The sequence below is a fragment of the Trypanosoma cruzi genome, genomic scaffold (assembly GCF_000209065.1).
Source record: "Trypanosoma cruzi strain CL Brener 1047053516723 genomic scaffold, whole genome shotgun sequence".
NCBI lineage: Eukaryota > Euglenozoa > Kinetoplastea > Trypanosomatida > Trypanosomatidae > Trypanosoma > Trypanosoma cruzi.
The window spans coordinates 135,278-156,966 of NW_001849576.1; the positions used below are offsets into that span (position 1 = coordinate 135,278).

The 21,689-nt window shown below is 45.5% G+C and overlaps 11 protein-coding genes across 11 annotated transcripts, besides 67 other annotated features; all 11 read left to right on the plus strand.

The window, feature by feature from the left end:
• Nucleotides 1-1,904: part of a sequence feature (heterozygous, non-Esmeraldo-like haplotype) that runs on past the window's edge.
• Nucleotides 111-136: a sequence feature (AT_rich).
• Nucleotides 189-212: a microsatellite.
• Nucleotides 277-322: a sequence feature (AT_rich).
• Tc00.1047053510359.200 (hypothetical protein, conserved) lies at nucleotides 650-2,974 on the plus strand (the record flags this gene model as incomplete). The annotated part of the gene is made up of 1 exon (XM_816649.1): nucleotides 650-2,974. The coding sequence occupies one exon, from the start codon at nucleotides 650-652 to the stop codon at nucleotides 2,972-2,974; it is 2,325 nt and encodes a 774-aa protein (XP_821742.1).
• Nucleotides 854-876: a microsatellite.
• Nucleotides 1,905-5,715: a sequence feature (haploid, non-Esmeraldo-like haplotype).
• Nucleotides 3,073-3,128: a sequence feature (GA-rich).
• Nucleotides 3,151-3,226: a microsatellite.
• Nucleotides 3,228-3,252: a microsatellite.
• Nucleotides 3,551-3,585: a microsatellite.
• Nucleotides 3,731-3,754: a microsatellite.
• Nucleotides 3,758-3,790: a microsatellite.
• Nucleotides 3,958-3,984: a microsatellite.
• Nucleotides 4,138-4,196: a microsatellite.
• Nucleotides 4,249-4,273: a microsatellite.
• Nucleotides 4,322-4,384: a microsatellite.
• Nucleotides 4,709-4,731: a microsatellite.
• Nucleotides 4,733-5,284, plus strand: Tc00.1047053510359.210 (hypothetical protein, conserved; the record flags this gene model as incomplete). Its single annotated transcript, XM_816650.1, has 1 exon — nucleotides 4,733-5,284. The coding sequence occupies one exon, from the start codon at nucleotides 4,733-4,735 to the stop codon at nucleotides 5,282-5,284; it is 552 nt and encodes a 183-aa protein (XP_821743.1).
• Nucleotides 5,291-5,317: a microsatellite.
• Nucleotides 5,410-5,444: a microsatellite.
• Nucleotides 5,454-5,480: a microsatellite.
• Nucleotides 5,506-5,535: a microsatellite.
• Nucleotides 5,541-5,560: a microsatellite.
• Nucleotides 5,700-5,720: a sequence feature (AT_rich).
• Nucleotides 5,716-21,689: part of a sequence feature (heterozygous, non-Esmeraldo-like haplotype) that runs on past the window's edge.
• On the plus strand, nucleotides 5,771-7,360 carry Tc00.1047053510359.220 (hypothetical protein, conserved; the record flags this gene model as incomplete). Its single annotated transcript, XM_816651.1, has 1 exon — nucleotides 5,771-7,360. The coding sequence occupies one exon, from the start codon at nucleotides 5,771-5,773 to the stop codon at nucleotides 7,358-7,360; it is 1,590 nt and encodes a 529-aa protein (XP_821744.1).
• Nucleotides 7,542-7,589: a sequence feature (T-rich).
• On the plus strand, nucleotides 7,673-9,853 carry Tc00.1047053510359.230 (hypothetical protein, conserved; the record flags this gene model as incomplete). Its single annotated transcript, XM_816652.1, has 1 exon — nucleotides 7,673-9,853. The coding sequence occupies one exon, from the start codon at nucleotides 7,673-7,675 to the stop codon at nucleotides 9,851-9,853; it is 2,181 nt and encodes a 726-aa protein (XP_821745.1).
• Nucleotides 8,278-8,299: a microsatellite.
• On the plus strand, nucleotides 10,206-11,075 carry Tc00.1047053510359.240 (hypothetical protein, conserved; the record flags this gene model as incomplete). Its single annotated transcript, XM_816653.1, has 1 exon — nucleotides 10,206-11,075. The coding sequence occupies one exon, from the start codon at nucleotides 10,206-10,208 to the stop codon at nucleotides 11,073-11,075; it is 870 nt and encodes a 289-aa protein (XP_821746.1).
• On the plus strand, nucleotides 11,488-11,958 carry Tc00.1047053510359.250 (hypothetical protein, conserved; the record flags this gene model as incomplete). Its single annotated transcript, XM_816654.1, has 1 exon — nucleotides 11,488-11,958. The coding sequence occupies one exon, from the start codon at nucleotides 11,488-11,490 to the stop codon at nucleotides 11,956-11,958; it is 471 nt and encodes a 156-aa protein (XP_821747.1).
• Nucleotides 12,099-12,172: a sequence feature (T-rich).
• Nucleotides 12,363-12,395: a microsatellite.
• Nucleotides 12,441-12,899, plus strand: Tc00.1047053510359.260 (mitochondrial import inner membrane translocase subunit Tim17, putative; the record flags this gene model as incomplete). Its single annotated transcript, XM_816655.1, has 1 exon — nucleotides 12,441-12,899. One exon carries the CDS (start codon nucleotides 12,441-12,443, stop codon nucleotides 12,897-12,899), a length of 459 nt encoding a protein of 152 aa, XP_821748.1.
• Nucleotides 13,119-13,141: a microsatellite.
• Nucleotides 13,243-13,269: a microsatellite.
• Nucleotides 13,265-13,311: a sequence feature (GA-rich).
• Nucleotides 13,628-13,676: a sequence feature (A-rich).
• Nucleotides 13,791-13,815: a sequence feature (AT_rich).
• Tc00.1047053510359.270 (mitochondrial RNA-binding protein 2, putative) lies at nucleotides 13,825-14,502 on the plus strand (the record flags this gene model as incomplete). Its single annotated transcript, XM_816656.1, has 1 exon — nucleotides 13,825-14,502. The coding sequence occupies one exon, from the start codon at nucleotides 13,825-13,827 to the stop codon at nucleotides 14,500-14,502; it is 678 nt and encodes a 225-aa protein (XP_821749.1).
• Nucleotides 14,504-14,523: a microsatellite.
• Nucleotides 14,554-14,608: a sequence feature (A-rich).
• Nucleotides 14,757-14,805: a sequence feature (A-rich).
• Nucleotides 14,826-14,850: a microsatellite.
• Nucleotides 14,936-15,002: a sequence feature (T-rich).
• Nucleotides 15,103-15,128: a microsatellite.
• Nucleotides 15,316-15,396: a microsatellite.
• Nucleotides 15,401-15,429: a sequence feature (AT_rich).
• Nucleotides 15,450-15,490: a microsatellite.
• Nucleotides 15,553-15,587: a sequence feature (AT_rich).
• Nucleotides 15,588-15,613: a microsatellite.
• Nucleotides 15,785-15,817: a microsatellite.
• Nucleotides 15,861-15,898: a microsatellite.
• Nucleotides 15,931-15,974: a microsatellite.
• On the plus strand, nucleotides 15,980-16,828 carry Tc00.1047053510359.290 (hypothetical protein, conserved; the record flags this gene model as incomplete). The annotated part of the gene is made up of 1 exon (XM_816657.1): nucleotides 15,980-16,828. The coding sequence occupies one exon, from the start codon at nucleotides 15,980-15,982 to the stop codon at nucleotides 16,826-16,828; it is 849 nt and encodes a 282-aa protein (XP_821750.1).
• Nucleotides 16,859-16,919: a microsatellite.
• Nucleotides 16,955-16,976: a microsatellite.
• Nucleotides 16,977-17,015: a microsatellite.
• Nucleotides 17,050-17,098: a microsatellite.
• Nucleotides 17,176-17,198: a microsatellite.
• Nucleotides 17,231-17,259: a microsatellite.
• Nucleotides 17,293-17,349: a microsatellite.
• Nucleotides 17,405-17,426: a sequence feature (AT_rich).
• Nucleotides 17,443-17,523: a sequence feature (A-rich).
• Nucleotides 17,553-17,592: a microsatellite.
• Nucleotides 17,637-17,658: a microsatellite.
• Nucleotides 17,717-17,776: a sequence feature (CT-rich).
• Nucleotides 17,843-17,873: a microsatellite.
• Nucleotides 17,993-18,014: a microsatellite.
• Nucleotides 18,069-18,092: a microsatellite.
• On the plus strand, nucleotides 18,113-19,051 carry Tc00.1047053510359.300 (hypothetical protein, conserved; the record flags this gene model as incomplete). Its single annotated transcript, XM_816659.1, has 1 exon — nucleotides 18,113-19,051. One exon carries the CDS (start codon nucleotides 18,113-18,115, stop codon nucleotides 19,049-19,051), a length of 939 nt encoding a protein of 312 aa, XP_821752.1.
• Nucleotides 19,058-19,106: a sequence feature (T-rich).
• Nucleotides 19,281-19,303: a microsatellite.
• Nucleotides 19,449-19,489: a microsatellite.
• Nucleotides 19,499-20,932, plus strand: Tc00.1047053510359.310 (eukaryotic translation initiation factor 2 subunit, putative; the record flags this gene model as incomplete). The annotated part of the gene is made up of 1 exon (XM_816660.1): nucleotides 19,499-20,932. One exon carries the CDS (start codon nucleotides 19,499-19,501, stop codon nucleotides 20,930-20,932), a length of 1,434 nt encoding a protein of 477 aa, XP_821753.1.
• Nucleotides 21,106-21,142: a microsatellite.
• Nucleotides 21,397-21,454: a sequence feature (T-rich).

Below are 21,689 nucleotides of genomic sequence, written 5' to 3' on the forward strand. Positions count from 1 at the left end.
CCTGTGGGGTGGCTCAACAGGCGAGAGCGCACGAAAACGAAGGGACAGAGAAAGGAGGAAGAACAAAACAGCGACGGAAAAAACAAAACAAACAAAAAAAGGGATATATCTATATTTATTTATATATTTATATATTCCTTTTGGATTGAAATTGAGAATTAAGAAGAAAAAAAAAAAAGAGGGAGAGAGAGGAGGAGGAGGAGGAGGAGGAGAAAGGTGAGGGGCACATAGAACGGGGACACTGCACCACATTGAAGGTAGGGAAGGGAAGGGCACATATATATATTTATATATATCCTTCATATTAATTATTTTAAAAAAAGAGGGAGGAAGAAGGAACGGAGCTGGTCGAAGGTTTTTGTGCCTTGTGGGACTCACAACGGCCGGCCGGAAAGGAAATTTATTTATTTCTGTGGTGGGTGGGAGGGGAGGGGGCTCGGTTGGAGAAGTACAAGTGCGTCTGGAGCAACAAGGCAGAAAAGGGACAAGTGTGGGGAGTGCAGAGGAAAAAAGGGGGAGAGAAAAGATAGGGAAAGTTTGGGGGTGCGCGAGTGGTACCGCGTGTCACATTCCCTTTCATTCTTTCTTCCTTTCTCTTGTTTTATTCCTCTTTTTTCTTACCCCGCGAGTCTCTGCATAGTTGCACAAGATGCCTGCCATTTATTTGCAGACCAGCGATGGGACGAGGATTGCGGTGCCGGAGGAGGCCGGGGAGCTCTCCGTGGTTGTGCGCCTTGCATTAGAAATCTGGGCGGAAAACCACTGCCCGCAGGCCGCATTGACAGAGGATGATTTTGATAATATGTGCACGAACAGCAGAAGCGATTCCGAGCGCACCCCCGACCACATCATGGATGATGATGATGATGATGATGAGGAGGAGGAGGAGGAGTATGATTACCCATCGACCCGCAATTGTAGTCATGGTGCGTCGGGAAACCCCGACAATGTCACGGCCGAATACAAGGAAAGCCGCGAGTACGATGCCGGGAGGCTCCGGGAGCCTTTCATTGAGGCTTCGTGCGATTTAGACCGTACAGTGAGCGTTTTGGAAGACGATGATGTAAACGGTAACGATGACCGCAGCAGTAGCCGTACACCATCAACGTGTCCCTCGATAGACTCTGCACAATCGCCACCCTTGCAGGGGCAACGAAAAACCCCGCGGCGCCGTGGCGGCTCAAAATTGAATAGTTGTGAAGGGAACAATGCCATTGGCAGCCTGGGGTTTAGTGAGAATGGCAAGGAAATGCGGGAATTTATATTAGCAGCACCTGCAATTGCCGCTGATCGTGATGACCGAGAAGATAGTGCAACGCCAAGCACACTCGAGGATGAAGAAGTGGAAAAGACACCCAACAAAGTTATCAATGAGCAGCAGCGTTGTGTTAGTCTGGATGCCCCACCGATACCGGACTTAAACCCGCCCTCCGCACATCCTCACCCCATTTCACCCAACACATCGGCGGCGGCACCACCATCACCACCGGAAGAAAAGGCAGCAACTTTGGGTAGCGCATGTGGGACTGACAGAAACAGTAGAGCTGGTTGCCTCGAACCCGCATCGCAGAATAACGACAAGAGGGTAGTTGTCAATCGACGTGATTCTAGCACTGTTTATATTGAACCCCCTCCTGCGGCTGGGGGAAAGGAACACGACGGTATAGGGGAGAGGACTGCCTCCACAGATTTCATTTCCCCTATCCCTACCCTTTTCTCACCACGCAGCCTTACAAACGAGGAGTTTTTATCTCCCTCCGGATATCACCACCGTACTCCTTGCATGATTGGCGACGAAGAAGAAAAATTGCTTCTCCCGGATGGTCCCTTTTCAAGGTTAATAGAAGAGATGACGATGTCAAATAAGAGTAAGGATTCGGTTTCTCCGGGGAGTGGTGGTAGTAACAAGAACAATAACAACAGTATTGGTACTCCTGGTAGCGTGGAGCCATCGCCGCGGAGTTCACCGTCTACTCATAGATTAACAGAAAATAGCACAAACAACACCCGCCCGCGGTCTATTGTTCAAAACAGCAGTGTAGCTTCCTCCAATCATACTGCGGCCGTTGGAACGGGTGGTGGTCCATCGACTGAAGGATTTTCAGCGGGTCATTTACAATGTTTTATAATCTCGGAGGAGGAGATTGTTATTGAGGTACATAAATCTTTGCTTTTAGCCACCACTACCAGGACCCAAATCAACGAAAAGGAAATACAGGATTCTAGCGTGACGTTACCACCGGCCTCGCAGAATCATATGGCCCGCCGTCAATCTAGATCTGCATGTTCAGCGACTACAACACCCGTTAGCACGATGGAACAATCAACTAGCGCACAGAGTCAAGCGGAAACAGTGAAATTGGTGCCAGCGCCAGCTGCAGTTTCTCCGGATAGCCTCGGGAACAACAGTGCCGATGTTTCTTCTCCCATTCTCTCCGAGGCATTGGGGTTCTGTGTGGCGTATCTGCGTTACTTTGCTAGTGACGCGGAGCCGATGGAACGACTGCGTCCGACGCTCATCCCTGAGCCTCTCAGTGCCCCGCTTCTCCGATTTTTGAGTCCATGGGAACGCGGTTTTTTGTACCGTGAAATTCTTGGCCAGACGGAGGAGGAGCTGGCCACGGCGTTGGAAATTTTGCGCATTGCCCCCACGATCAGTTACATTTATGCGGCGCCACTTTTAAGTCAACCAGCCATTCGTGCCGCGTTGACGGTAAAAGTGCCTGCCTCGGATCGCGTTAACCTGCTTGCTGGCGTCATCCGTGCTGCGGGGATGTTAAAGATATCTTCACTAGAGAACATGTGCCTTGCGTGGTGTGCGGATTTTATAATACGCGCGAGCTACGCGTCGATGGATTGCTTTGGGGCAGCCGCGTTAGTGCGTGACTGCTTCAGCGTGCGGAATGACTGGACAAGGAAGGAAGTGGATTGCCTGAAATTAGAGAACGAGTGGCCGGGCAACGAGGAGGAGTAGTGAAGGATGTGTTTTACTGTTCGTTCCCTCTTAAAAAGAAGAACAACAACAAAAGAAGAAATATTTCACTGGAAGCCACGGTAGGTGGTGGGGATCAGAGAAGAAGAAGAAAAGGGAGGAGGAGGAGGAGTAGGGGAAAAAGAAAAAGAAAAAGCAATACTCTTACTTACACAAATTAATAATAACAATAATAATAATAATAATAATAATAATAATAATAATAATAATAATAATAATAATAATAAATAATAAATATTTATTTATTTATTTATTTATTTTTGAAAAATACAAACCAAGCAAAGAAACAAAAGTACATTGAAATAAAACAGAATAAACGGGCGTGAGGATGTATATGCTTGTGTGTGTTTCCAACGAGTTTTTTTTTTTTTTTTTTGGAGACATGAGGAATGAAAGAAGCCACAACAACAACAACAAAAAGGCATTGGAAAAAAAAAATAATAATACAAGAAGGGGGGCCTTGCCACCCACCCTAACCCCCAGTTTCCCCTACTCCTTTCTTTAACCCCTTTTCCTCTTTTAAGCAGACACATCTGTACCCATCTACCCATCCATTTATCTCTCTCTCTCTCTCTCTCTCTCTCTCTCTATCTATGTATGTATGTTTCCCTGCGCACATAACAGGCATCGTGACGGGAGGTGATTCCAACAATGACTACAAACCCCCTCCCCTCCAAAGAAAAAAAGGTGCTTTAAAATATGGTTTGGCTTGCGATGGGAGGTGGAGGCTCAAAAACCAAAAAAAAAAAAAAAAAAAAAAAACAATTTTTTCTTTCTTTCTTTCTTTCTTTCTTTCTTATCCTAATTTGTGTGTTTTTATTTTCCTGTCAGAGAGTTTTTATATTTTCAATGATTTAATTCATTAGTTGTTGTTTGACCTTTCTTGTTGTGTGTACATTGGTGCATGTATGTATATGTATGTATATATTATTTTTGATGATAATGAAAGAAAGAAAGAAAACCTCTTTTTTTTTTTTTTTTTTTTTTTTTTTGAACCATTCTTGCAGTGGAGCACAGGGAGAGGGACACGGAGAGAAGGTTCAACAGGTCACTGAAGCGATGACTGGACTCACAGTTTATAGGAGACATATGCGATTGCCATTTAATTCTACGGAGATAAAACACAATACGCACTAAAATACATAAAATAAAGAAAAAAAAAAAGAAAAAAAAGAAAGAAAGAAAGAGAGAGAGAAAGAGAGAAGACATGAAAATACACGAAAATGAATTCCTACGGCGTGTGGGCTTATATTGACATATATATATATATATATATATATACTGCTTGAGAACGCACCTACAAAAGAAAAAAAAAAAAAGAATTATATTTTATTATTATTATTATTCCCCTTACTTTTATTATATATTATATATTATTATTATTATTATTATATTCTATGTTTGTTTGGGTTTGGGTGGAAATATGCGACATTTATTTTATCTTTTCTCATCTTCTCTTTCAATATATATGTATGTATGTATTATCTGTGCATGCATGCACAAACTTTACCCATCCATGGATGGCGATTTCAAACATCTGGATAGTAAGAGAAGAAAAAAAAAAGAACAACAACGGCAAGGAAAAGAAAAGGGGGGGGAGGGGGAGGGGGGGGGAAGCAGAAACTAAGGACGTGGGCCAGCAAGCCACTCAGCACTTAGCAATAACAAGGCTAAGAAGAAGGCGAGGAAGGTGAAGAGGAACTGAAAATTAGAAATTATATATATATATATATATATATCATGTCAAAGAGTGTGATGGCCTGTGACATTATTCTTTGCTCTCAGGACGGGATGTCATTTACGATACCAGCCAAAATTGCATGGGAACATATCGGTCTTCTTAATGCATTGGCTCTGCTAGACGAGGGTGGTTGTGCAGAGATGCCGCCACTGGAACTTGACTACCCCGAACTGGTGGTGAAGTATGTATCTGAATACTTGATGAACACCGACCGGCGACTTGTAGACATACCAAAGCCGCTCACAGCTCCAGTGAGTCACTTCGCCAAAGCATGGGAAATGGTTTTGGTGCGGGATATTGAGAAACATCAACTTTTGATTCCAGTACTGGAGTGCTCTACATATCTGCGCATTGACGTGCTGCATGATCTTCTTGCTGCCTTTTTGGCGGAACGTATTCAAGAAATTTCAAAGGCTGCACCATCGATTATGGAGGGGGCTGAAAGCCTGCGCCAATACCTTCAGCTGGAGAATGAGTGGACGCCGGAGGAGATGGTACACCTGGAGGAGGAGATGCGCTATGCGAAGGAGATGAACCCTGGGGCCTATTAACATTGCTTGTTGTTGTTGTTGTTGTTGTTGTTGCTTGGACCACTTCATCCTCTATCATTTATTTCTATTTTTTCCTCACAATTGCAGTAAAGGAGAGAACCAATGATGAATCCATTTAGCAGGTTTTTTGTTTTGTTTTGTTTTGCTTATCTTTTGCTTTATGACCTTATTCTTTTTTTTTTTCTTTTTTTTTTTTCGGTATTATCATTAAACCCCGACAATTTTTTTTTCTTTTCTTTCTTTCCTTTTCTCCCTTTTTGTTTGTTTGTTTGTTTGCGAATTTGCGTACATCCCTGTCTGTGTGTGTTTGTGTGTTGTTGTTGGTTTCTTTCTTTTTTCTTTTTTTTTTTGCCTGTTGCTCCTTTTGAAATGGGTGATGATTACAGCAGCCCACATCACCGCAGCCAACAAGAACAAAAAAAAAAAATTAAAAAAAGAAACCATTAATTTATCCTCTGGCACTTCTAATACTCGTGGAAAAAGATCATGACTCACATGATGCGGGCTGAGATGGATGTATACCGCGAGATCTTGTTTGCCGGTTTCCCACAGCGGACGCAGAAGACATCATTCCCCTCGACATATGTTGAGAGTTTCTTTGGCCACTACGGCGAGGTGCAACATTTTGTATTTGATGCTGATCGTGGTATTGGCAGTGTGACATTTGCCAAAGGGGAAGTGGCGATGAACTGCTACCTTGCGGTGCATCTCTCTCTTTTGCCACCACGACCAAATGGGCGTGGCACCGATGACATGTGTGATGAGGAGAATACGTGTCTTATCTTTATGGAGTTTGCCCAGTGCGTCCCGTGCGTGAACCCCTACCTGCTGCGGACTGGGGAGTTGAGTCGTCATCTCATGCGCTACAAGAATCGAATGCCATCTTTGCAAGCAGCGGCATCGTCACCTTCCCCTTGCTCCGTGGCGAATCACTTTGTGGTGACGTGGCATGAGGCTACGGAAACCGATTTAGACTCAAACCCGAAAAGAAGAGTCGTACGGGATGGGCCACACTTCCCTGTAACAGATACTCTCACTGTGGGATCCACGCTTGTCAAGAGAGGGAATGATGCCATCGCTGAAGCGGTATGGTCTTTACTCCGGCCTGAAAAACGGTCGCCTACAGACGGTGATGCCGTGACGGTGTTGGATCTCTGGTGGGAGTACTACCAACGCTATGTACTGCACAAGACGGAGCCGGCAGAAGGTCGAATTAAGGACCCATACTTTCTGTTTGCACATAAACCGACGGTGGCACAGGAAATTCGGCGGGCGTTGACTTCCAGCCAAACAGGGGGCTCCGGTGATGTGCAGGAGGATACGACCGTCATGAAGCGTCTCATTCATGACGATGTGTACCACAGTGTCTGTAATTACCTTGGAGTGAAGCTGCGTTTTTGCAACGATCCAAGTTGGGCGAGTCTTGCTCGTGATGTGGCTTCTGCTGGCACTGCTGTTGGGCGAAGGACTCAGTGGGAGGAGCCGGAACACAGCAGAAGCAGCAAAATGAAAGGAGACGGTGATGATGACGAAATGGGGACAGAAGAAGATAGCAAAGCACTGTTGAGGCTGCCAATTTTAAAAGCTGCAGCCAATCTGATGGAAAATGTTCGATTTCTTCAACGTGTACGCCGTGGGGAGATTACGGTAGACAACAAACCACTCCGCCCCAAAGAGAATGAGAACAGCCGTTCTATGAACTGTCCAGCCAGTACTCACCAGAAGGAGGGGGACTTTTACATGGAGGTGTTGAGCACATTGGATGGCTACTCTCCCACCGGAACAGCTGCCTCACTGATGGCAATGTGTGAGGAACCACATACGTTCCGGCACGTGGAGGGACACATTGGGTGGTGCGAATTGCGTGGAATGAAGCGATCCACGTGGTGGGTGACGTGCCAGGCGGTTATGGTGGTGATTTTGATATTTGTGTTTGTAGGGTGGGTGCTGGGACTTGCAACTTCATGGCTGGGTGTCAGTTGGATCGTTGGTAACAAAACAAATGCAGCACCGTCGCGTTATGAGATGAGCAACCCTATCGACAGGAAGATAAACATCCGCTTTGCCGAGTTGTGATGCCCGCAGTGAGTGACACATTTTTTTTTTCTTACTCTTTATTAAATCTTTTTATGGCGTGCAGTAAAATAATTATATCTATATCTGCATGTAGATTGGTCCCATTCCCCATTATACATTGGTATTAATAATGTTATTTGACTTGTATTTTTAATTGTGGGCGTTTAACTAACGTTTGCTCTTTTTTTTGTAGTTTTTCCTTTTTTTTTTTTTTTTTGTTTCTTTCTTTGATGCTCAACGCCCGAGGCCGTGGCGGCGGCAGCAATAGGTCACGGTAGCTCTGTAGGCCGAAGGAGAAGGAGGAGGAGCATCATGTCTGTGGTGCGGATTCAACTCACGGGGTGGGAGGAAGGATACGCTCTTATTGATCTGCAGCTGCCTGTTGTCACATGTGTGCTAGCTGTGATAGTCTTTCTCTGTCGACGAAGTCTTGGTGCATTATTTCTGCGTGCCGTCGCTGGCGAGTGCTCCTTAGCCGATGATGGCCATGGCAGCACGACCGGTCAAGCTGCGAGTTACCGCCCGGCAGCGCTCCTCATGATTTTTCGACATTTGCCGGAACTTCCCGAGGTTATTGCCGCGTTTGATGCACATTTTCCGGGGGTGTTAAACGAGAATGACTTCTGTGCATTTGCCAAGAGGCGTGTGTTTGTGCATCTTCTTACACCGGATGGCGTGCGAGAGGATCAAAACCTGCATCAAGACGCTACCCACGAAGTTGATGGCAGTCGGAATGACGAAGACAACTCGTTGGAGAATGCGAACCTGACGAAGGGGGAAGTCGTCGCGCCACCAATTGTGAAGAAGCGCAATTGGGGTCGTCTCCGACGACTGCTTCTGGGGGATCGAAGAAAGAACAAACAGGTGAAGAAGAAGAAGATGGAGGAGGATGTGAAGGGCCGAAAAGGAGAAGAAGTGGAGGAGGAGGAGGAGGAGGAGACGGAATTCTGCTGCACTGAAAACGGTGGCACACAGAATGGCAGTAACAGCGGAAGGACACAAAAAACGCCTTTGGAAACGCTTATTCTGCAGTGTGAGGAATACCAGTGGGAGCGGCTGGTACGACTGAGGGCGGTGCAGCTTCTAAACACATCCATTTCTTCGGATGAAAAAGACATTTGGCATGTGCATTATATGAAGATACTTCAATCCGTGGTAAAGGATGAAGATTTTGACGACGATAGTGGCAGGGTTACATGTGGTGGAGTTCTCATCTGTGCTGCCCCGCGCAGCCCCGTGCCGTTGTTGCAGATGGCACTGCAGAGTGGGCTACTCTGCCGCAAGATGACACTTCATGGTAGCGAAGGCCCTGCTGCTGAGCCACCAATAATAGAGTCTCCGGTGATGTTATCCGTGCTGTCGTTATTTTTCTCTTATCTCTTGGAGAATTTTATTTACTGTCTAGACCTCGTTTTCAGCAATTTGGTACACATGCTGCATGTTCTTCTAGCATATATCACGTGTTTTTGGTCTTTACATTGGCATTTTGGCAGCAGTCAATTGGAGAGAGATGGGAGTGCAACAAGAACTCAGTTTATGCCCACGGAGGAATTGCCCGGTAGTCTGTGGATTCTCCCATCCCGCTCTACATCCCTGTTCCAGCGTATTGCGGAGCATGTGAATAAATTTGCCCTATCCTCAGAAAACCGTTTGGTGGGTGTGTGTGTTCATGATGTGGCGTCCGCTGTGAATTTAGGAACACTGGGGCGCGTTATGCAACAAGATTTGCAAGACGTCTACACAGAAAAGAAAAGCAGCAGCAGTAGCATTAGTGGCGTTGCTGCCTATATATCACGGCTTCTTTTTTATTTTACCTCGGTTAGTGTTTGGTTGCAGCGGCGCTGCCGCATTTGTCAAGCGTTATCGTTGGGTGAAACAAGGTTCAATTCTGTTTTTTTTGCCGAGGCTGCTGTTGCGGCTTCTCCGGCGAATACCCGCATGGCGTCCTCTGCATCGCCAACAACAACAACAACCAAAGAAGAAGAAGGTGCAGCATGGACGGGTGACGAGGCGATGGTCAACCGTCTGCTTGGTTGTGTGGAGCGGCGCGTTCGTACTGCAGAGGGACTACCGCCACATCCAAAGTCAACGACTCTTTCCTTAGATGCACCCGCATGTGGTTGCCATAATCATTATTATCGTTTGGGGCGGGAAGTGCCGGTGTATTACTTTGGTGGGTATCGCTTGCATGCAATGTACTGCACGGCGATGCCTCCCATCTCGGCTCAGCGCTCACCACACACTCCAACGTACACCGTCACGGAGTGCGGTGGTGCCACATGTTCCATGCTTTGGCTACCGCACCATAGCGCATGGAAGAGTTTGACGACGACCACCACCACAACAGGAGCGGCAGCGACAAAGTCATTAGAAAATGAAGATTTTTTTCTTGATGAATTATCGCGGCATTTCATGGAGGAACTTTTGGCAATGGCGAATCTTTTTCTGGGTCTTACAGGGATGGAAGCGCTGGAAGCATCGTCCCCAATATAATGAGGTAAAAGATCACTGACGTGGGTGAGCCGCAGAGCAGAAAGGGACGTTGATGACATAATTTCTTGCTTTTATTATTATTCTTATCATTCCAAGTCCAAATATATACATACATATGTGCATATGAATATTCTGCGTGGGGTTGTGGTTTATAAGGCCATGGACTGCCCCTTTCTTTATTTTTATTTTTTTCTTTCTTCCTCTTTTTGTGCCGTTGGATCCTGCGGCATCCGATTTAACGAGGGGAAGTGGAGCTTAAAGAGTGTACACGGACAGAAACACACGGGAAAACCCAAAACTTTTAGGCTTCCTTTTACGGTTGTGACGGGGTGGTACTCGTGTGTCATTGGGGATGCCACCCCTGAATAGTCGTGCGACGCGCGAACTTGTAAAGCGACGCCGTGTCATTCCCGGTCCTCGATCGCTCCACCGAGGCATTCATTTTCATGAGAACGAAAAGTTTGTTGCGGCGTACAAGAAAAACAGCGGGGCCAAGCGACAGGACCACCGCGATCTCCTTGTGCACCATCAGAAAATCAACGAAGAGCTGCAGGATGTCTACACCCGTACTGCCGCCCTGCACGCCGAGAACGCCACGATGGAGGAACGCATTGAGGAGTCGTGGCGACAGTTTGAGCGCATTGGCGGAAAAAGACCAGCAAGTGCCGTCTCTGCGTTATCTCGTGGTAGCAACAAAAGTGACGGCGCACCGCTTCGCACGTACGATCATCTACGGAACAATAAAACGGGTGTGGGGTTTGCAGATCGTCTGCGGCAGGTCTCGCAGGAGAAGAAGGAATTGCGTGATCGGTCGCAGTTGGAGCGTGAGACCCGTGGGGAGGCGGTGGACTACTCCAAGGGCAGCGCACTTCATGCGGCGAAGGACAAGCGCATCGCTTTATTCCAGCGCAGACAACTCAAACGCGAACATCTCCTGCGGCGCATGGGCGATCCGACGCCGCTGAAGCAGTCGGGCCGCTACGACATTAACAGCGGCACCCTGCGTGTGTTTAACAAGACGATCCGTAGGGTGCAGCGGGATGTGCGGCATGACGAGCGAACACAACAGGTGAAGGAGCGCAGGAAGGGAGCACACAGCATGTGGGATGTGCGCGGCGGGGATGAGAACCCGAATCGCCCGTCGCAAGGCATTTTGCGGTACACGAGAGAGTTTGAGTTGGGCCCGCGGCAGCGTGGTAAAAAAGGCAGGCGCGGTAAGTGACCGCCGTGCGTACGATGGGATAGATTAGGAAAAAGCGGTAGCGTGTGCGTGTGAGTGGGTGTTTGTTTTATTGCTGCCGTGCCGTGTAACTTGAATAACAAATCCGGGAGAAAGTGAAGAAAAGAGTAAGATAACGATGACGCATAAAAGATAAAAGAGCATCTTTTGTGTAACATACACAGAGCCATCCTTTCACCTGCGTGCATGCATATATATATATATATGTCTCTGTGCAGCCACAGGACCCCATTACTGTTTTTTCCTTAAAACCGTGGCCATTCTACTTTTTATGTATGATTGCAACAGCTGAAGTATCACCTGTGAGAAGACACACACACGCACACATACACAAAGAAAGGGACCAAAATATATTTCTTTACATCTATATACAGATATATCTAGAGAGAGAGAGATGTCTCCTGTGACACTGGACCCAATCTACATCTCTTTTCACAACGACGATGAGAGCATGACTCCATTATGTCTTGTTGATGGGCGATCTGACACATTTATGGTCACTACCGGCGGGTTTCCGCAGGACATCATTTTTTCTGTAGGCACCTCTGCCTCTTCTAATATTTCCCATCTGCAGTTGGCACTGCACGAGGCAAAGCACATTGTGGTGGAAAAGTGCACCACGGCGTTGCCAAATTCCTTTGAGAAATTGGCGGAGCGCATATTGACTCGCTCGAGTGATAACACGAGACAAGTAGAGGAGCTGCATCTTGATATGCGAAGTGCTGGTAAAGGCATCCGGTACCTCCGCCTTCGTCTGTTATCGGGGTACAGTCAGTTCGTAGGCGTGTTTGGAGTTACCGCGGAAGGTGAGGAATCACAGCAACGCATTGCCGTTCTGGAGTCAAGACCAGAAGTCGTCATGTGAGTGAAGTGTGATTACATCACCTGTAGAGAATGAAATGAAGAGGCATACACGTATATGATGTAGATATATTTATATATTTCCTAATAAGAGTAAAATAGGAACAACTCATTGCAAAGAGACATGTTGTTTGTGGGGATGTGTCTTTTCTCTCGTTATTTTTTATTTATTTTTTTTTTTTTTTTCCCTTCTTTGTGCATTTTACTTCTTTATTGTTGTGGGGTTAATTACAGACTGAAGTCAGCCGGTTTCCTGCCACCGCGTAGAAGGGACGAGAAGGATCAATTTTTCTAAGGGAAAAAAAAAAAAAAAAGATACGACAGAAGAAAAGTGTGGTCGTGTGGCTAGGCAGCTTTTCTATTCAGGTTGGAAAATAGGCGAGCTGCCAATCTTCTCCTCCTCCTCCTCACACACACACACACACACACACTCACTCACACGAAGATTGTATCCGTTGACATTTACACGACGTGCAAACAACGTAGATGTCAACAATTCTTGACCCGCAGCCCCCTATAGACCCCGCGCAGAAGGCGCTCATGATGGCGAAGGACAGCACACTGGCGACAGCCGGAATGAACGTTGTCGGTGGTTACATCATGGGCTTTGGATTTTCCCTTTTTGGTGCCATGATTTCCGCGGAGACGTCGACGCAGCGCATGGGCACTGCTGACTTCTTCCGTCACAGTCTCCGCAGCGCCAACAAGCTTGGAGGCAATTTTGCCTACTTTGGTTTTCTATTCGGTGGGATTGAGGTGGCGCTGGAAAAGCGACGCGGGCGGAAGGACGCGTGGAACCCAACGGCGTCCGGTGCCATTCTTGGCGGGGCGTACGGCTGGCGGTACTACAAGGCGCCGGGGCTTTTGGGCGGCGTGGTCGGCGGGGCGGCCTTTTCGCTGGTATTTGAGCGGATCATTGACGCGCTTGGGTTTGCACAGCACTGAGAGGCGCACGACGGGCATATTTAATGTTAGGGGAAAGAGGCAGAGGGGCGGGTGGTGATTAGGTGGGCGTGCAGTCCACATGTTGTTGAAGGGAGGGAAGTGAAGGGAAGGGAGGCGCCTGCGTCAGTGTGTAGATGTGGGGTGTGTGCTTCACCCGGCTTGCATCTTCTCACGCATTTTGAGCGGGGAAGGAGCGAAGCGGGCAAAAAGAAGAGGAAGAAATAAATAAATAAATAAATAAAAGAGGGAGAAATATATTTAACTGCAAAGAACGATGGGGAAAGTAAAGAACATCGTTAACGATCTGTCGCAGCGGAAATAACAGTCGGCAGACCACTGGAAGACGCACACACACACACACACACAGACAGAGAGAGAGAGAGAGGGAGAGAGGGAGAGGGAAAAAAGGAGAAGAGTTCAATGCTTTCAACGATTTTATTGCAATCTCCCCTTTGACGTGCATCACATGTCCTTTTTTTTCTTTTTCCTTTAAAAAAAAAAAAAAAGGAGATTTAAATGCATGTGGTATGCATATACATACGTATACACAAATACGCGGCATCTCTTTAAATACCCTCCCCTCCCCCTTCATCGTTACCTTCCGACTGTATTGTGTTGAACACGACGATACTCCTTTATTTTTGCATTTATTTTACATGTGTCTGCGCTTGACTTTTTTTTTTGTTGTTTTGTTTTGTTTTTTTAGAAATTTAGCGACCGAAGAAGACAAGAAAAAAGGAAAAAAAAAAAAAAAGAAAAAAAAACAAGACAGAAAAAGAGGACGGAAAGGCTCAATAGAGAGATATAGGTTAATTGACTGATAGATCGTGGTATACATTTTATTTGATTGATTTAATTTTATTTTTGAGGAAAAAATTTTGATAGGGGAACATATATTTATATTTATATTTATATTCATATACATATGCTTCGTCGTCTTTCAATTCGGCCCGTGTTTGCCCAACGATATGTTGTGGCGGGATACTTCACGTTATCCCCTGTACGTTTCCAGGGTGCAGACTCAAGCGGTAGTGAGGCCCCTGCGGACAGCAACGCCAAGCATGACACCAATACTAGCGGCTCTGCGTCACGGTGGCGCCGCCTATCTGCATCACAACTACGCGCCCGCCGTCCGCAGCTTCCGCCTGCGTTTGATGTTGTGCACTGGAACGACGATGACATGAGCAGCGGCCACCTGTTGCGTGTGCTGCACCGCGACAGCTTTGTTGTCCTCGACTATCACCGTCAGGTGAAGAAAATTGGGGAGGAGGGCAACAAGGCGGAACGTGTCGTGTCGGTGATGCTGCCAGCCGTGTACACCGCCCGCTTCCTCGGCGTGCTGGAGGGCCGCCTGGACAAGGTGGAGGTGCAGTCACGCTTCACAAACGCCGTTTTTGCCCCCGACCCAGCAGCGCCGCACACATTCATCCTTAATTGCACATCGACACGGCCACCGCAGCAGCAGCAGCAGAACGGCGGTAACGGCGAGGAGGAAAAGTTTGACTGGACAGTGAAGTTTGATGTTGCAGAGTCGCTGATGCTTCACCGATTCCTTACACAGGCGCTGCACTACAACACCGGATTTGCCCGCACGCTTGTTTAGAAACAACAACAACAACAACAAATTAACCTTCTTCCCCCCCAAAGGAAACCAAAGAAAAAAAAAAAGAAAACAACAACAAAAAAAAGGAAATGAAAAGAAAAGGAAAAGGGGGTGGTTTGACTGCCTTCTGCAGGTGCCGTCCCCGTATGTCACCCTACGTGGCGGGGGAGGTGGGAATCGTTTCTGCTGACCGTTTGCCCATTTGGCCGAAAGGAGATGAAGGAGGCCGTCAAAAGGAGGGGCGGGGACGGAGGAAGAAATGAAAAGAAGATAAAAAAAAGAAAAGAAAAAAAAAAAAAGGAAGTAAATGTGACGGGAAGACAAAATGAATAAATAAATAAATGAATAGACGGAAAGAAAAAAAAGAAATCACAAACATACATGGAGGCCACGAGGGGGTTGGGGGGTCGGGGGCGTGGAATGAAGACATCCCTTTATTTATTTCTTTTTTTTTTCTCTTTCTTTCTGTATTTTGTGTATTTTTTTTTTATTATTTTTTTGGATTTATTTTTTCATTTCCCTCTTTTTCTTCCTGCCTTTTTGTTGTTGTTGTTGTTTCTTCTCTTCATTCATGAAAGCATGTGGGATGAGAAAACGCACGAGGAGGAGGAGGAGGAGGAGGAGGAATTGTTCTACGAACCAACACCCACCCACCCACCCTTTTTTTTTGTTTTTAATGCACATTGAAGGTAGAGAGAAAAAAAAAAAAAGAAAGGGATGCCTTTCTTTACTTTTTGTTTTCATTCTCATTCTATTTCTCTCTCCCTCAGTTACACTCCTTATATTTACATGTAGTGAAACCCTTTTTTTTTAATTTATTTATTTATTTATTTATTTATTTTTCATTTTGTTTTTACCGTCCCATTTATTATTTATTATTTATTATTTATTTATATTGTAAATAATAATAAATAAATAATAAATATACTCCGATCTCCGCCGCTCTTTGTATGTCTGTGTGTGTGTGTGTGTGTGTGTGTGTGTGTGTAATGTTCCGTATGGGATTAAAGCGGTAGAATTATATTGGAGGCAATACAACTGACTTTTTTCAATTTTATTTATTTAAATGTACAAAATAAATAAAATTTTTTTTTTTTTTTTTTTTTTCTTTCCTCCTCTCACCTCCCCTTCTCTCTCTCTCTCACAATTATTATGCCTTCACCGGGTAACACACACTTACATATATATAAGGCGAGTGAGAAAGAGAGAGAGAGAGGGTGAGGATCTGAATACAAATAAAATACATACGGGGTGGGGAAGGGAAAAAAAAAAAAAAGGAAACACAACAACAACAACAACAACAACAACAGCAACAGAAAAAGGATCCCGAATCATTTATATAACACAAAGTACATAACTATTTATTTTAGTTATTTATTTATTTATCCATTTATTTCATATCTTTATATACATACGCCCATACATTCTTTATTATTATTATTATTATTATTATTATTATTATTGTTATTATTTGCAAATGACTATGGTTGAGAGGAGTAATGTTTGCGGGAATGGGAACGGCGCCTTGCAACTTGATCCCAGGGAAAGTGCTGCGCCGGCAAATCCATTGGAATACCGCAACGAGCATACGCTGGTGGATTTGCCTCCGTCGCAGAGAGACGGGGGAAAGAACTACAAGGAGCTTGAGAAGCGGGAAGTGGCTGAGATGGAAAATGGCCGAATGTTTGAGTTCCACGATAAGTGGCTGCGGAGTTTCTCAGAGAAACCGTTGACAAGCCGCAGTCAGACCCGTTCCCAAAGCTACAGGCAACGTTCACACGATGCGCAAACGGCTTCGGTGAGTGCCCCAACAGATGTGATGTCGCATATGCGATTCCGCTGCCTCATAAATTCCGCTCGCTGCGTTGCACACCGCAGCACCTGTTCCAACAGCTACACGAAGAGTTCCGAGCCCTTCACGCTGGCGGAGCGGATATCTATACAAAACATGATGGAGCGCGGGGAACGGCGCCTGAATGTTCTTCAACGTGCAGCCGAAGAATACGACAGACGTGGGAAAGTATTGATTGATTATGAACTTCAAAAGGAATCCGCCTCACTTCACCGCATCATAGAACTTGAGAAAAAGAAAGTTAATACTACCAGAGAGCGGCAGTGTAAACTCAATAATCGTATGGAACTGGCGAAAATGCGACGGGAAATGATGGAACGGGAACGGCGGGAGAAATTGGAAGTGACTCTTCGGCGTTTGGAAGAACGTGTTGGGCACATCGACCCGTATGCGGTGCAGATTGCCAGAAGAATAAACAAAGGTTTTACCACCCCCCCACTCTCCCAAAGGAAACAACAAACCCCTATACGGTAGGCACATGTACATTACCCTCTTCTCTCCCTTTATATATATTTACATATATGTATAAACGCATACATTTATAAATATTATGAATAAATATGTACCAGCACAACATTTCACATAAAGTGAGACATTTGGAAAAAAAAAAAAAAAAAAAAAATTTTCTTTTCTTTTTTCTTTTCTTTTTTTTCTTTTTTTTACACAGGCGTGTGTATACACATGTCAATTGAACCTTTTTTTTTTTTTTTTTCTTTTTTTCTTTTTTTTTCTCTTTTCTTTCTTGCTGTTTTTGCTGTCTTATTGGAGCTGGGCTCTTTTTCTTATACATTTATTTATTTATTTATTCATATTGTAAACAAAAATAAATAAATAAATAAATAAAACGAAAAGAAAAGAAAAGAATTTATTTTGCAGTTTTTTTTTTTTTTTTTTTTACTTCTTTTCTCATTTTATTTATATTTATGAATACATGCGTCTCTCTCTCTCTGTCTGTGTCTGCCTCTCTGCCTCTCTGCCTCTGTGTGTGTATTTATGTGTCTTCCATGTGGTGTTTTTTTTTTTTTTTTTGCCTGCACACGATACGGGAGGAAATAATAAAATAATATAAAAACAAGAAGTGTGATGTGAAAACAAACAAAAAAAATGACAACAACTACAAAAAAAAAAAAGAGAGAAAACAGGGGGAAAAAAAAGTAAAAAATATAAAATCAGGCAAAGAAATGGAGAGAAGGAGAGGCACAAACACACAACCAAACAAACACACACACACACACACATATGCATGATTACATGCGTATTTCAGTATTGAACCAAATTTCTGTTTTTTTTTTTTTTTTTTTTTTACTTATTAATTATCCCGCTTTGCGATGTGATGGGTCCATTGATGGAGTTTTAGTGATGTCTCTCTTTCTCTTTCTTTTTTTCTTTTTTTTTTTTTTGTTTCTCTCACTCTCTCTTTCTCTGTTGTCCCTGTTTGCTGCGTGCCTACGCTTCACGCATCTATTTTTCCTTTTTCTTTTTTTTTTCTGTGTGTGTGTGTGTGTGTGTGTGTGTGCGTCTATTGGGCAATTCCCAATGCGGTCGAGGGAGCAGTAGAAGCACCAGCCGGTTGTTGTCACATTTCAGGCAACATAACATTCACAAGTAAGGGGAGGTCATACATTCTCTTTTTTGTTGTTGTTTGTTTGTTTGTTTGTTTTATTTTATTTGTGTAGAGGTGAAGGGGGGTGGAAAATAAATAAATTTAATAGAAGTGTGTGTGTGTGTGTGTGTGTGTCTTTTGGTGCAAATCAGACGATGAGTTACGACGGAAGGGAATTATCGCCGATGGCGGAGCGCCCGGTAAATACGGCGGCCGCAGTGTCTGGAAAGGAGGCACGCAGTGTCAGTGGCAGCGCACTGCCTGTGTACGACTTGGACCCGACGACACGGCAGCTGCTGGAGGAGAACGAGGCCATGTTGTACAGGATTAATGTCTTGACACACGACGTGCAGTTGGCGCAGGGCGAAATACAAAAGTTGAACAACACCATCACGGAGAAGAATGAGGAGTTGGAGGCGTTACGGGAAAAACTTGGGGACGCCAATATTCACGCCCAGGATGCATCCGGACGAGTCATCAATTATAAAACAGAGTGCGAGCTGCTGAGCGCTGAAAATAAACGTCTTTTAAAGGAGTACGAGGATGTTTGCGCGGAGTTGGAGCAGCGAACGGAGGATATTCGCCAAAATACAGGCGTCATGCGTCCGGACAGTGTCAGGGGATCACCGGCACTATCGGTGGAGCAGTTTAACCGCGAAATGTTGAGTTTATTTCCAACGGTTGATCGTGTGGTGAACTCTTTGAAACGCTGCGTCGTGGTGGATGTCACCAACCGTGAGCGCGTGTTGGATAGCGCGCAGAAGGAGCTTTCGTCGATGCAGCGACTGGCAGACTCCGTACGTCGTATGGGCGTTGGTGAGGAAGGTCGTGTGAACAATATTGTGTCGTCTATACGCAAAGGCGAGAAGGTCCAGTCCCACGGTGACTTGGCGATTATGATTCGTTGGATGATTGTACAGGCCTTTGAGTCTGGCCTGACGGCCACGGAGGGGAACTTGCGGGCCATCGAGACCCTCCTGGCGAAGAAGGATGAGAAGACAAACGGAATTGAAAAAAAAGATGCTGGAGAGAAGAGCGCCCTTCCTTCGGCAGCGGGTGCGGTCCGTCGTATGTTTCTTCGACCCACGAAGTAGAAATCATTTTTTTTTTCTTCTTTTTCTTTTTTTTTTTTTTCTCCCTTTTATTTTTCGGACTCATAGTTGTTAATGCACACAGACCCGAGAGATATGGTGCCATTTCTATCTCCCACTTTCTCTTTATCTATCTAGAGTATATATATATATATTGCTTATGTTGTTACGTCTTCACTCTGCGGATATTGGGTAGGGAGAGCTTCTCTGCCTCCTTTTTTTTTTTTTTTTTTGTGTGTGTGTGTGTATGTGTGTCTTTCCGTTGGTCCAAGAGGGTTTGTTTGGAGGTGTGCTTCTCATTGGTGAAATTGTTGATTGCAACAACCTTCGCTTCTCTCCTTTTTATCTCTGCAGCGCAATCTCCACATTGCAAGGAATAAGAGAGCGGATACACACAGGCATATATATATATATATATATATATTTATTTATTTATATATACACGCAAAGATGGACGAAAATGACATCGCGGACTTTACGATGGACGAAAACACATTCGTGACGAACGAGCAAAATGAACGCGGACTGGCAACACAAGACATCAACGCCCTCAACCTTGACAAAATCAACGCAGAGACGTTTGAGGTGATGTCTCGACAGGCCACGGTTAACATTGGCACCATTGGTCACGTGGCGCACGGAAAGTCCACCGTCGTGAAGGCATTGAGCGGCGTCAAGACGCAGAAGTACCACCGCGAGGCGGTGATGAACATCACAATTCATCTCGGGTATGCCAACGCCAAGGTGTTCAAGTGTGACAAGTGCGAGCTTCCAGCCGCTTTCCACGCGTTTCCGTCGTCGCAGCCGGACAAAACGGATTGCCCGACGTGTGGCTCGCCACTAACACTGAAGCGTCACTTTTCATTTGTGGACTGCCCCGGTCACGACGTGCTGATGGCAACGATGCTGAACGGTGCGGCCATCATGGATGCCGCTCTTCTTCTTATTGCAGCCAATGAGCCCTTTCCGCAACCGCAGACACTTGAGCACCTGAAGGCGGTGGAGATTATGCGACTAGCTAACCTAGTTATTTTGCAGAATAAGATTGACCTTGTCGGCGAGGTACACGCGCAAGACCAGTATCACAAGATTCGAAACTACATTGACAGCACGATTGGATCTAATATTCCCATCATTCCCATTTCCGCTCAGCTTAAACGCAATATCGACTACCTTTTGGAGTACTTGTGCCATATTCCTCTTCCGACCCGTCAGCTGAATTGCCCTGCTCACATGACGGTGGTGCGCTCCTTTGACATCAACAAACCTGGTGAAGTGGACATTGAGAACCTGCGTGGTGGCGTGGCGGGGGGCACTGTAACAAGGGGCATTATTCGAGTCAATCAGGTCCTGGAGATTCGCCCCGGCCAGGTGCATGCGCAGACGGGTGGAACCTTCAGCTGCACTCCCCTGCGTACACGCGCGTTAACGCTGAAGGCGGAGGACAATTCACTGCAGTACGCGGTCCCTGGTGGGTTAATTGCCGTTGGTACCACACTTGATCCAACATTGACACGCCAGGACAAGATGGTTGGCCACATGATTGCCGATGAGGGATCTCTCCCGGAGGTGTATGCCGAGATTGAGGTGCAGTACTTTCTCTTTGAAGAGATGGTGGGGCGAAGCAAGCAGCGAGATCGCAATGCGAAGCGCGTACAGAAGTTGAACCTGCAGGAGACGCTTCAGATTAACGTGGGCACTCTCACAGCAGGCGCAACTGTAGTAAACATCACGAAAAATCCCGACATTGCGAAATTGACTCTAGTGACCCCCGTGTGCTGCACGCTGGACGAACACATTGCCATCTCTCGACTGGTGGAGAAGAACTTCCGTCTCATTGGCTGGGGTATTATCCGACGTGGCGTACCGGTAAAGTTGAACTGAGGGAATACAAAGGAAAAGGAACGAGGAAGAAGGAAAAGAATACACACAGACAGACACGCACGCATGTACGCACGAAATTCCTGGGACGACACCATCCATCTGACAAACCGGGTGGAGGAAATGCTGTCGAAGTGGGGTGCAGACAGGGTGAGGAAAACAAGAAAAAAAAAAAGGAGAGAGAAAGAGCGAGAGAGAGAGAGAGAGAGAAAGGTAGTAGTAATACGTGGCTGGGAGTAATGTCGTTCCTGCAGTTTTTTTGTTGGTCGTGTATTTCTGTCTTCTGCCTCGGAGCCCACTAGCGACGCTACGAAATTTTTAAAACTGGATAAGAATATACATATATACATGTATGTATGTATATGTAAGAAATGCAGCGAGGGTAATGCGACCAATGGCACACAGGCTGTATGCATGTATGTTTGCTGTGCCCTCGACCGAAAGATGCTCCAAAAGTTTCCACACACTTTTTTTTTTTTTTTTTATCCCCTTTGTTTACTTTTATTTCTATTTATTGTTTCCATTGGGGAAAGAAGAATGACGACGGGAAATTTTTTGTGGGTGAGTTCTGCGTACTGGCTGCGGCTCTGATGTGGGGAAACCCAGTTTCAACGGGGAGAAAGGCAAAGCAAACAAACAAGCATACACACATGAAAAAAAAAAAACAACACTAAACAATTAAATCAGAAAGGAAATAATTAAATCTATTGTCGACGCTGGTATTGTTGTTCCTGTTCCGTGCATATATATTTATATCCCT